Source organism: Pipistrellus kuhlii, unplaced genomic scaffold, assembly GCF_014108245.1.
Source record: "Pipistrellus kuhlii isolate mPipKuh1 unplaced genomic scaffold, mPipKuh1.p scaffold_m20_p_6, whole genome shotgun sequence".
Lineage (NCBI taxonomy): Eukaryota > Metazoa > Chordata > Mammalia > Chiroptera > Vespertilionidae > Pipistrellus > Pipistrellus kuhlii.
In genome coordinates, this window is record NW_023425562.1 from 4983428 (window position 1) to 4996480 (window position 13053).

General features: G+C 43.8%; 1 protein-coding gene across 12 annotated transcripts in view; it reads left to right on the forward strand.

Annotated features, from left to right (window-relative positions):
• PTPRT (protein tyrosine phosphatase receptor type T) overlaps positions 1–13053 on the forward strand; it is an 845125-nt gene that overhangs the window by 704801 nt on the left and 127271 nt on the right. For 7 of the 12 annotated variants that reach the window (XM_045574406.1, XM_045574409.1, XM_036418808.2 and 4 more), the window contains 2 exons: positions 5971–6106; positions 11876–11905. In XM_045574406.1, the coding sequence (XP_045430362.1) occupies positions 5971–6106; positions 11876–11905 (166 nt within the window). The remainder of the gene's footprint in view (positions 1–5970; positions 6107–11875; positions 11906–13053) is intronic. The other 5 variants (XM_036418810.2, XM_036418811.2, XM_045574411.1 and 2 more) reach the window with 1 other exon arrangement.

Here is a 13053-nt window from a genome sequence, read left to right on the forward strand (position 1 = left end):
GCCCCAAGTCTGTCTCTGTCACTTCTACCCATTAGTATAAGCTCTGACCTTTAAAATTCAAGGGACCAAGTCCATTCCATCCTTCATAATGGCCCCTTAACTTTTGGAAGGCAAAATTAGGACTCATATGAATCTTCCCTTCTCTAGGCTGAGAAGCCCTGATTCTGACTTCCGTTCCTCCAAAGCCAATGATATCTGGATTTTAATGAGCACCCAAATCACCTAGAGTCCTTGATAAAATGGTGATTCAATAGATCTGGGATGAGGCCTGAGATTCTGCATTTGTGATAAGTTCCCAAAGTGATGCTAATGCTGCTGGTCAGTAGGCCACATTTTGAGTGGCAAGGCTCTTGGCCTATCTTCACCCTGGAGCTCTCTCTCAGAGGCAGGATCCCCAACTGGACAAACCCCATCAATTTGTCCTAGTGCAGAGTAGAGCTGAACATCATTGCCTTTGCTGGGTCCTGGGAGACCTTGGGGAATATACACCATCATGGTCGTTTGGTAACATGGAAGGAGGCAGCAGGAGACACAGAACAAGGTGACTGGGTCCTATGTGTGGGGTGAATATTGAGAGGGGGGCACAGACTTCAAGAGACCAAGAGCCATGCCTTGGACACCATGTGTCCATGTGCAGAAGTGGACAAGTATCAATAGAATGGCGAAAGCCAGATGTGGACTCTGAGCTGGAACTAGGAGGGGACTAGATTCTATGCCACAGTAGCTTTTGTAGAAAGAGTCAAGAGCACGGTTGGCATCGGCTGCTTGGAGAGGACTAGTTCAGCCTTTTGGGGGTGCTTGAAGCTTGGAGGGCACAACTGGCTGGGGTAGGAGGTAGGGTGCCCAGTCTCATGTTGTAGACAGGGGTCCTCTGCCAGTGCAGGCTGAGTTCACAAGGTTGTTTTGATGACTACATCCTACAAAGGACTCAAATGGAGCCTTGAAGCTGCTCCAGGTTTATACATCCACCACCTGGCACCTCGTTGCCAGTTCTGACTTACTTAGACTATTCTTAGAATGGCTCCCAGTGGAGGGTGGAGATGAAGAGGATACATTCAGATGCCTCCCCTTCTCTCAGTTCTCAGACTCCCAGATCCCGCTTAATTGATAGAAATCATCCAGGGCCAGGGACAGAGCTTTTCGGGATTTGATTCTCATGAAAAGGATGGGCTTAGGGTAAATGGAATGTAACTACCATATTACTGAATGGTGCCCAGTTCTGCCTCTCTGAAGAGTTCCCTTGATTTCAGGCCAGTGGGTCAGATGGCTATCCTTTTATGTGTACTGAGAGCTGGAACTTCCTTAACTACAACTCCATCAAGGACAGTTCATTGTGTTGATATGGTGATGAGTCCCAAACACAGAATCCTAACTCTGAAACTCATTGATTAGATTAATGCCTGGCACAAGTCACATCACCCTTTTGGGAACATTTCTGATCTATATAAAAGAGAAAATAAAACTAGCTCCTTCGGCGTTGAGTTTTAAGAAGATCAAATGACTTATTATATGAAAAGTGCTTAGCACATTGCTCGGCACCCAGTAATGGGTCAATACATTTAACTTACATTTTTAAGAAGGAGTGAGATGAGCTTCTATTTGGTAAGGAGCTCCATGCCTGCCTGAGACAGCTGATCACAATGCCAGGAGCCCCCATCATTAGCCAACCTCATGTGCTTCCTAAGTCCTATCACAGGTTCTCATCTGCTTGTGGAGCACTTATGATATGAGCCCCATGGACACATTCCTGACTACAACAAGACTAGGACTGGCTTACCCTCTGTCTCTATCCCTCTGGTTTTCCTCAGATGTGGCAGCCATGTGTACATCCTGCCTCGCCTTTGGTCCCAGAGCCCTTTGGTCTATACTCTATCCCCTTTGAACACTGTCAGCGCTTCCTTTATGAACAGAGGCACAGATCCCCAGCAGCCAGAGCAAAGGCCCTTGAAAGGATGCTGAAGTGGGAGTTAGACTTGCCATGTCCCAGGGGGTGTTCATGTCCCTGTATATGGAGCTTAGGTGGACCAGCCAAGCATGGCTCCTCACAGTAACTTTGCTAAATAGAGTCTGGCATGTCAGTTCAATGACTCTGGGCTAAATTCATTGAATCTGTCTAAATCACTGGGTGGTGGCGTTTGAGGTGGCCTCTCTGAATGTCTCAGGTGCTCTGTGACCCCCAAGTATGTCCCATTGCTAGTTCCTGATCACTGCTGAAGATGCTTCTATTTAGAAACATCTTGGAACTTATTTGGGAAAGGTTTTCAAGTATGCATCCCAGATCTCACTTTCATCTGGGTATAGGGCTTGATTCTATCTTAGGAATGGTGCTTGGCACTATTGATTGCTTCTTCCTTCTTAAAACACCTGCTTTTATTGGCGCTAGGACACAACACTTCTGGTTCTTTTTCTTACCTGTCTGGCTAGTTCTTCTCTTTCTCCTACACAGGCTCATCTTCCTCGACCCACTCACTAAATACCACAGACCTTCCAGTCACTAAGTCTACATCTCCTTTCCCTCTTTATTCTCCCCTTGGGTGACTTCATCAACTCCCAGCTTCAGGTACTATCCAGGTGCATATGAGTCACACATTTTTACCTTCACTCAGACCTTTTAGAGCTCCTACTTTTCTAGAGCATCTCTCAAGCTCAGATTTCCTCAAACACACACATTTTCCCTCTAAAGCTACAGTATTCTTTTTCTATTGTTTCCCGAATCCATGAACAGCAAGCACCATCATCCACTTTGTTATGAAAGCCAGTCATGTGATCCTCCTCCACAGTCCCCTCTCCCTTATTCCCCTATCCAATCCATCAAGAGGTTTATTTATATCTATTTTAGGTAATTATCTCTCTTATTGCATCTTTCTGTCTGCACTGCCATTATCTGAGTCTGGCAACATCATCCCCCACCCATTTGCCTACAAAATTTATCTCTCCCATCCACTTTGGCTCCACAGTGAAGCTGGAATGATGTGTTAGAAATACAAATCTGACTGCATCGTTGCCCCACGAATAATACTCAAATGGCTTTCTATTTTTCTTGGGTTGAGGACAAAAACTCATACAGCCTATTGTGTCTAGTGTGGACTGGCCCATGCTGTCCTCTCCAGCTTCTCTCACCCTCATCATACTACGTTTCTTTCCTTTCTTGAATGCTCTGGGCTCCTTGCCCCATCACACATCCTGGGCCAGTGCTATTTTTTCCCCCTGATGTTCCCATGTGACCCTTAACTTTCTCTTCCATTAGTTAGAGCCTGTCCTCTCTTGGAGCTCACCCCACTGGCCACTTCCTCCCAGAAGAGATTCACTTATTCATTTCCCCATTGTACACTTTTCAAGTGTCATGTGCCTCTCAGTTCTGATCCTTAATAGAGTTGAAAGCTTACTATTATTGATTCTTGGTTCATTAAGCCTATCCCCTAAGCCCCATCCAACACTCATTGTAGGCTCTTTGAAGGCAGGAGCTGTGCCTGTTTTCTCACTATGTATCACCAAATGCCTGGCACATAGAGGGTGCTTGTGATTATGTATAGAATGAATGAAGTGTGATACTCATAGATACTCATGGGGAACTGGGGTCTTCTGAAGGTCTCCTTTGCCTTTGTACCCCAGTCTCTAGAACAGGATCTCATAGCGGGCACTAAATCAAGTTCAGCTATGCTTGTGAGTGGATGCTGCAAGCCAACAATCCCTTCAAATCCAAATCCGAAGACTCTGACACTATTAAGGAAACTGCTCTGAGGTGCTCAGCTTCCTTTGCGTTTAGTCACATCATATGTCTCTGGGACTAGACATAGCTCAGAATTCTTGTCTCCAAACAGGGAAAGGGGGTCTACTGGGAATCAGCCCCAACTCTGGAATGTGAGCCCAGCCCTGCCAAAGAGGCAGTGAGCTGGCTCCCCCAGGAATTCTCTGGCTCTAGATAAGTAAAGCCTGTGCAGATGGTGTTGGGATTTCATCCTCTAGTTTTGTCTTTAGCTGGTGAGGGGAACTGGAAAAAAAACACACAAAAAACACAACCTCCTCTATAACTTCTTCCAAAAGGAGGAACTCTGACCCCACTGATAGCGTAGTTTGGCACACAGCCCAGTTTGGCACACTCCATGGGTACTCAGTGTGTGCAAATTAATGAATGAAGCAAATAACTGTGGCTCACTTGCCTGTGTGTCATTCAATAATCATCTGTTAACCAACAATTATAAGGAAGGAGGCCTGCAGTAGACACTGGTGTTAGAGAGGTGACTAGGACCCACTCCCTGTTCTGGAAGACTTACCCTTCTCATTAAGGAGGCTTGGCTGAGTAAATCCAGCTTGTCTAAGTTATAAGAGAGTCTGGGGAAGGTGCTCTGACAAAGTAAGCACTGGATGCTCTTATGCAAGAAGAGGGGATGCATCCATGTGCTGGAGGGATGTTCTTCACCATCAGGGAGTCTGGGGACTCAGAATCATAGCTTACGAGCATTAATGCCCCTTCAACTCAGCTGAAGTCTATGAACACGTGGCTGGAAAAGGAGAAACTCAATTTGGTTTCATGAGAACAAATGTGTGTGGACAGCGATGTCATCCCCTCAGCTAAACATTGAACAATGTAAACATGAAGGAAACACCTACTAGGAGCCAGGCCCTGGGCTAACATGAGGAAGCAAAGATAGAAGAGGCATAACCTCACCCCTGAGGAGCTTGCGGACCACTGGAGGAGACAAATGAGAAAACAAATAACTAATAATATTGGGACATTAAGGCATGCGCAAAATGCTGTAGAGAGTTATCAGAATTGAGAGGAAAGACATGAACTCTCCCAGGGGCACAGGCAGCCAGAGAAGATGTCGCTGATGATGGATGAGCTGGTGCTGAGGTAGCAGAATAAATAGGGACGGGTGAGGAAGAGGATGCTCTGGATTGAAGGGCCTCACACAATCCTGGCACCATTGGGAAGCTGAAGAGCAGCAGGAGGGGTTTCCTCAGGGTGCCGGACCAGCAGTGCTCTCCAGACAGGTGTCTGGAGGGGGAGGTTGCCTCTATTCCTTGGTATGTTGCATGAAAAGGTTGAGCTTGGGCATTCTCTACCTGCTTGCTTTTGCTATTAGCAAAATCATTGTATGGGGCAGGAGACTTGAAAGTGGAATACAGGGTTTCTAACTCTTAAGGCCTAGATTCGGGTCAGAAACCCGTGGAATCCTGCCCTTTATCAGCCATGTGACCTTCAGCAAGTTCCCTTGGTTTTCTCATCTACAAAATGGGAAAATCATTTCTGCTTGTTGGAGTGTCTGCGAGGACTGACAAAGGTGGATCTATGAAAAGGCCCAGCCCCGGGGGCAGAGGACACTTCTATCTGGAACTGAGTTCGAGTCTGACAGGGCCTGCAGCATCAGTACTACATTCGAAACATGGACCTAGTCACATACAGGCATTCTTTGAATCCAAGGAAATGTCCTTTTAAAACACAAAATTTCTACCGTACCATTTGCTTCGCATAAGGCACAACACCAAACTGTGTTTTTATCTTTGTAAATGCAGTGAATTTTGTGCAACCTTAACATAAAGCTGTTGTTTTCACCGTTTACCTGAAAGGATGAAGCAGGGTTTGGAATAATTTCATGAACCCAAGAATGGAACTGTAATTCCATGGCTTGATCCTAGAGATAAGCAGCAAGAGGGGTAAAATCCTCCAACTGAGGATAAAGATGATAAGGAGGATGATAAGGTTATGTAACTCTAGGGGACTCAATTTCTCTGAATGTCCCTTTTTACATCTGCCAAAAAAAGGGGGGGGGAGATATAATAATAACCCCAGCTTCATAAGGGATTCATCCTCAGAAGAATTGAATGGGAAAATATGTGTAACACCCTTAGCACAGTGCCTGGCACACAGTTAGCTCTCAATAAATATAAGCCGTTGTCATTGCCATTATTGCCTAGCTACATGTATGAGCCTTTTCAACATCTTTATTCTCCCCTTCCCACTGCAAGGTGCTTCCACCCAGAATTCTAACACCGTGGAGCCAGAGAAGCAGGTGGACAACACTGTGAAGATGGCTGGAGTAATCGCTGGCCTTCTCATGTTCATCATCATTCTCTTGGGTGTGATGCTCACCATCAAAAGGAGGTGAGTCTGGGTTGCTGTCCTGCCGACTATGGCAACTGCAGGTGACCACAGCACTGACACATGGCCAGGTCACTGCTCTGTTAATCATTTTCCAGCAAGGACCTATGGCCATGATTGCCGAGGTCCTGAAATACGTGGGCCAATTGTGGTTCATCTTGTTGGTGGCTGAGGGCATGTGCTGCCTGCGTTCTGTGTGGCCCTGAATGGTCAGTTTCTTATGGGATAATGATCCTTGCAGTTCAGCCTCCTTGATGTGCCGTGGGATTCTTTATAATGTGAAAAAGGTCTTCTCTAATGTCATTGCTCTATTGTGATTGGTCATGTCATCAAAATAACGAGGAAGCCCCAGGAACGCAGATGAGCCTAGAAATGCAGATGCAGGAAGGCAATGCTTCGCTCTTCTCATCCTCTTTTACCCCTGATTTCCCTTTGGAATGGTCTCAAGGGAAAGTTCCTTCCTTCCTCTGTGTCCCACAAAACCTTCCCAGCTGGATTGGGCTGCTTGTCACCTCTCAACAGGATGGCTCCCTGCACACGTCTGGTCAACTATTATAATACAGTGTTCTCCTGTGGTGTGTGTTTCCTCAAGACTGTATTGTTCATGGATGCCAGGGTACAGATCCCTCCCTCATTCCCAAGATTCCTACACTGCCATCTGGTTTATGGGGCACTGACAAGGGGAGGATGATGCAGGGGAATTGCAGAGAGGGCAAGGAAATGTCCACCAGGAAAGCCGATCAACGTTACTGTGACTGTGCTTGTGGTGCACTGGTTATCCCTCTAAACAGAGGGGTCTCCTGTCCTCCTCTGCTTAGCTCCTGCCTGGTGCTGGGTTTCCATGCCGACCATACATCTTCATATCTTCTGAGCTTCAACACTATGGTCCCAACCTTGGCCTCCACCTTTCTACTTCCCGAATCTGCCAGAGCAAATCAAACATATTCATTATAAGAATATGTCCTGCAAGTTTCCCTGCCCCCAATTTAAAGAGACTCTTAATTATTTTAAAAAACAACAACTGCTTAACACTTCAGCCCGAAGCTCTGGATTTGGTTACTCACAGAATTCAGGGCAAACCCAGGAATAAGGACCAGGGGCTTGCTTCCATCTGTAGAATAAAGAGTGCTCCTGAAATTCACTCCCCACAAACACAAGGTAATCATATGAATAAATGAAGGAAGTGAAACAAAAATAATAATAATTTCCCATTTTCCGCCATCAGTGAGTGAGAAATATCGTGGTTCCCACTATGCACACAATCAGCCTTCTCTTACTCATTGTGACACCAGAATGTCCCTGTGTCTCAGAAGGTTCTATACTCAATCAGTCAGTACCTGCTGTGCCAGGACATCTTATTGTTAAGACCTGGTTCTTTTTTAACATCGTTTGTCTAAATAAAAGGACCACTCTCTTCCTCAGGTTCCTAAGTGAATGACTGAAGAGTTAATATTATCCAACCGCTGGTTTGTGATTGGAGAGGTTAGGGGAAGGGAAGGCACTATGCTAATATTGGGGAGCAAGATCCCCCAGAGTGTTAAGGACAGCACTACATTGTCATATTATTACCATCATCCTTAAAATGTGGCCATATTGAATGTCCTGGTGATAAATCAGCTGCTAGGTTTGATTAGGGAGAGGGGGGAGGAGGGGGAGAAAGGGGGTAAGCGCATTGCACTTATCATCATGTTTCTTAGAATTGCAGGCACATTGGAGGCTGGCATTGTCTACCTGGGAAAAGTGGCCAGTTTAATAGAATTGCATTTCTATTTGATAGACCGGCAGTGTTCTCATTCTTTGTCACTGATTTGTAAGTCAGATATGTGCCTCCAATTTTGCTCTTTCTAAAGCCTGGCTTAGCCCGCTTCACCATCGGCTGTGAGCTTGTAAAGAAATTTCACTTCCTTCCCAACAGCTATTTCTGAAACGTGCGACTTTTGGGGAGGGAGGAAAGGGCTTCTTGTTTCCTGGGTGAGAGCAGGTAGAAAGGGAGCCCCTTTGTGTGCTTTTACCCTCTTCTGCGTGTCTTCATCACCCACCTCCATGAAAACCATCCACCAGACCCAGCCAGCAGCTGCCACACGATCACCCTTTCTCCCCAAGAGGCAAAGCTCAGGTGTTGTGGCCACGAGCACAGGTTGGGAGTTTGCCAATCAGTTTTTACATATGCAGTATCTTTTGGAGAAAATTCATCTTGCTGAACTAGTTGATAATCATTGTACTGATGGGCAAAAGGGAAGGAAAGGGGAAGAGGGAAGAAAAGAAGAAAAAAGGTAAAGAGGGAGAAAAAGAGAAATTAAGCCTAGGCTTACACTCTTTCCACTGACCCACAATGTCTTCTCATGTCTAGAGAGTCCCAAAGGCCAGTAAAGGGGGTTGTGGGCTCCTTTACCTCTTTTGTGGAAAACTTCATTGCTGATTGAGTCTGTCACGAACTTACTGCTGGCCAGAACACTGTCCACAACCTAAACTGTTATTAAAGGAAAAGAAACCCCTAAGTAGTAGGCAAATCATCACAACTCAGGATTCTGTATCAGCATCTCTTCAGTCCCATCATTATCCAGTTGGTTCCTGGATCCAGAAATCACACACCTGCTGCCTCCCCTTTCTTGGCTCAGTCAAGGTCTTCTCCCTAACCTTCATGGACATGGGCATGGTGCTCCCTGTTTTCTCTGCTCCTTGTGGGTCCAGCTGGTTCAAAGTGTTCACCAAAGTTGTGGCCACATATTTCCAGGATACATAAGATGTTCCTAGATTCTTCCCCTCATCTCTTTGGCCTGAGATCATCTTTGTCGCTCTTCAAAGAGAGTTTTTCTCTTGCTGTTAGTTGTCTTCTTTTGTGATACTGAACTACACGTCAGGCAGAGAATGGGTCACATGTACAGGGAACCAGGGGAAGGACTTAATGAAAGAAGCTATTGATAAATCAATTATATTCAAAATGTAAGGGAAAAGAAAGAGAAAAGAGAGAGGAGGGTTATTTGTTGTCATTGCTTGGTTGTTTTGTAACAAGTAGAAAAATGAAAGGCTGCAGATAGGATTATGAGATGGTGGGTGATTCAAACAGGGTTCCCTAGGAGTTTGTAAAAGATGCAAATTAAAGTTTAGAATTCTTTTTGTATACCTTTGGCTCTTTGGACTGGGTTTCTTTTAAAGTGAGACCTTATAGAGTCAGGGCTGCATGGAGATATACAGGGCGAGTATTTCCATTTAGGGGTGTGTGTGTGTGTGTGTGTGTGTGTGTGTGTGTGTGTGTGTTTATGGGCTAAATGGATAGATTGTTTAAAGGGTAGATAAATGGATCATTGGATGGAGGGGTGAATAGATGGGTTTATGTACTAGATGGATTGGTAACTGGTCAACTAGATGGTTAAATAGACAAGTTAGTTCTGTTTACATAGCATGGAACAAAAAGGGAAGCTGTGTCTCAAGTCAATCTTGCGAGCCAGCTGAAAATAAAATTTTTCAGTACATTATTTATTAAGTTTGGGTTTGGGTTTTTTCCTAAGCACAGCTGTCTTCCTGCTCGGGATTTTTGGTCTCAGGCAATCTATTACTTGCAATATCACTGTATCCCTATAAATTTAGACCTTCAATAAATCTTCTTTAAGCCTTACAGAAAACACACATATATATTGTGTTTTGGTCACAGAAAAAAGAACTATAATCCCTGCCTGGAATACTTTGCCATTTAATTGGGGAAAGGTACTCAATTAATAAAAGATTGCCAGTTGTTGTCATTCTAGAGTTGCCTTGATAGCATTGGCTTTTGGTAACAAACAGGATAACTCGGAAAAGCTGTTTGGAAGTGGTGGCTGAAGGCTAAGGAAGCATGTTGGCATGAGGAGGTAGTCCAGGCAGAGGTGAGTCCTGAAGGTTAACAGCATAAAAGCCAGAGGGGCCAGAATGTGGAGTGCAGCCTGGGGCTGCTGACAGTGGTGAAATCCTGGCTCAGGATGGAGGTCTTACAACTGGTCCAAAAATACACAAAACCTTAGACCTAGTGAAGAGTGACCTCTCAGAGCCTGAGATTCCTCAAGTAAAATTGAAAATAATGCTCCATTATTAGGGCTGTGGGTAGGATTAAAAGAGATAAATCTGTGGCATCGCAATGCTTGACTCACACATCTATTTTCTTCTTTTCTCAAAAAAAAAAAAAAAAAGGTTAGTGTTTGTCAAGAACATGATCTTTAGAGCCATGTTTCAATCAAATCTGGTTACCAACTGAGTGATCTTAGGCAAGATATTTTAACCTCTTTTGCCTCAGTTTCCTCATCTGTAATGTAGTGGGTGATAATTATACTTAACTGCCAGTGTGGTTGTGAGGAATACGTAATTTAATGCCTGATAACAGCCGAGAACAATGTCTGACTATATAATAGTGCTACTTAAGTATTTGTTTGTATTTTATGATTCCTAAAGAGGTGAACACTTTGTTCTTGGTCACCGGAGTGAGAAGTGGCAAACCTTATATTTGTGGATGAGATTGGGTCATAAATTCCTCTTTATTGAGGCCTACTCTATTTCATGTGTTTAGATTAATATAATCTATTGCTTTAAATTAATATAATTTACTTATAATACTTTATATAGTGTATATAATTTAGATTAATATAATTTAATGTCAATGCCCACAATGACTTTTGCGAATAGATGATTATTACCCTCAACCTTGAGGTGGAGAAACAGATATTTAGTGACTTGCTCAAGGTCATCAGTTAGCAAATGGTAGTACTGAGATGCTAAGGCATAATATGTTTCCACACCTCAAAGCTTTTTAAGTTGGTATTTACCCATGTCATTGATCTAGTTCAACTAATCTAAGAATCAGATTAAGAAATGAAGGCATAGTATTCAAGTTGTAGTCTCTTCAGACTAAAGACTGGAATTCCTCTCTGTTAGTGCAGTGCTCTTTCATGAAGTTTGAATTTTGCTCTGGTTATGTACTGCTGGGGCTGGCTGGAGCTCTTCATGCTGTCTTGGGGCCTCTCCACATGGTCTCTTCGCATGCTCTCCTCAGCATAACAACCTCAGAATACTTGGACTTTTTACACGGAGACTCGGGGTTCAAAGTGAGAGTTGCGAAGACCCAGACTGAGCTGTAAGGCTTCTTCTTGACCTATTCTAGAAAGTCCTAAAACATAACATCTGTTACATTCTGTTGGTTAGACAGGGCCAGCTCTGGTTCAATGTGGGGCAAGACAGTACACATAAGGTGTGAGCACTGGGAGGTGTGGATCACTGGGGAGCCATCTTGGATGCTGGCTACATGATTTCCTTGCTTCTGGCATGACCTTTATAAATAGAGACTGGTGTGATTTGACCTGAAACAGAAAAGATAGAAGTCATTATGGTTTTCCTTTGATCATAGGAGCCCGGCCATGTGAAAAGGTGATAGAATAGTTCCAGAGGCCAGAGCAATCTGACCCAAGACTAAAATGTCATAATCAACAGTGCTAGTGTTAGGTGACCCTAAGTAAGAACATTCAAACAACCAACATAGCCAATGTGAGACATAGCTTCCTCTTATGAGCAGTGCATTTCTCCATCATAGAGGAAGTCTCTCTCATTTTTTTTCTAGCACTGAAAGTGTCTTGATTCCCAGCAATGATGACTAGTAGAGAAACGTGCATCTCCTTGAGCTTAGGGATGCTGAAATACTATGTGCATTTCTAAGAATCAAGATTTTATATAAATCTAATTCTTTATTTGTCTTTTCTTTTTTCCCCCTTTTTGGACATTTCCTTCATCTGACTGCCCATCAATATATAGAAGAAATGCTTATTCCTACTCCTATTACTTGTAAGTATCAACCCTGGGTTAACTTTACTTTGTGCCCTGCAAGGGAAACTGTAGCATGCATTTCCTGCACCAACCAAGTGTCTATGGGTTTCTCATACTCACTTCTGTCTAAGCCATCTGTAGCCCCAGTTTTTATTTTGTGTAGATGTTTGCCATTTGAAAAACAGTCATTGTTTGTGTCCATTATGTTTCTGTCATCTTGGATTTTTTACCCTCTCTTTTTGGAGATGTGAAGGGCTGTTTCTCCATTGTCAGTGTAATTTTCTAGTTAGAAATCCTCAGATTCCAGCAAGAGGTCAATCTAATCCTTCCACAAGACTTGCGCATGTAAAACAGAATCACAGTCTTGGCAACTTTGGAGTCCATTTGTGTAGTGCTGGGGGCTTAGGGGTTAGGAAAAAATTCCTCAACTGCTTCCACGATTTCAGGAAGTCTACAGGGAATAATGACTTTATCTGGAAACAGCTTCACAGGTGACATCCAGGGTTTTGGCTTTGGACTGGAAGTATCTCAGGTTTTAGCCTGAGTTATCTCATGCTATCACTGCATTTCATTGGCTGATTGCCGGTTCATTTATTATCACACTTTCTAAATACTCATGATGATGTATTCTCATTATTAGACCAGACCTTTTCAAAGCATGAGGATAAAAGAGAAATATTTCATAAACAGGTTCTTGGTGATATAAAATTAGAAAACCACTGAATTAGTCTCATATTCCTATTAGGCATTTTCCATACCTTACAATTGAGGTCCATAGAGTTATGTGAAATCACATTCAGTTATCAAAAGTATGCATTCAATTTAGCATGCCTGGCTCCTGAGGAAGTATATTATCCATCACTCCATGTTGTCCTCCACCCCTGGGAAACCCAGCCTTGTAAGTGAGGCCTTGTCTGTCAGTGCTCATTGCTGAAGCCTTCAGAGCTGAAGATGGAGCTATAAGCCCCTTCCAGCCACTCTGCTCAGTTCTTAGGGCCACAGGTCACTGGACCCAGGCAATGAGCAGATAAGAGTCTGGTACTACTACCCTTGTGTTATCTAGAAGTCAACAGAGCCCCACCAGCAACACTAAGAGTACCAAAGAACTTGCTTCCTTTGCTCATTCATTCACTTGACAAATGGACATTGAACATGCACATTATATT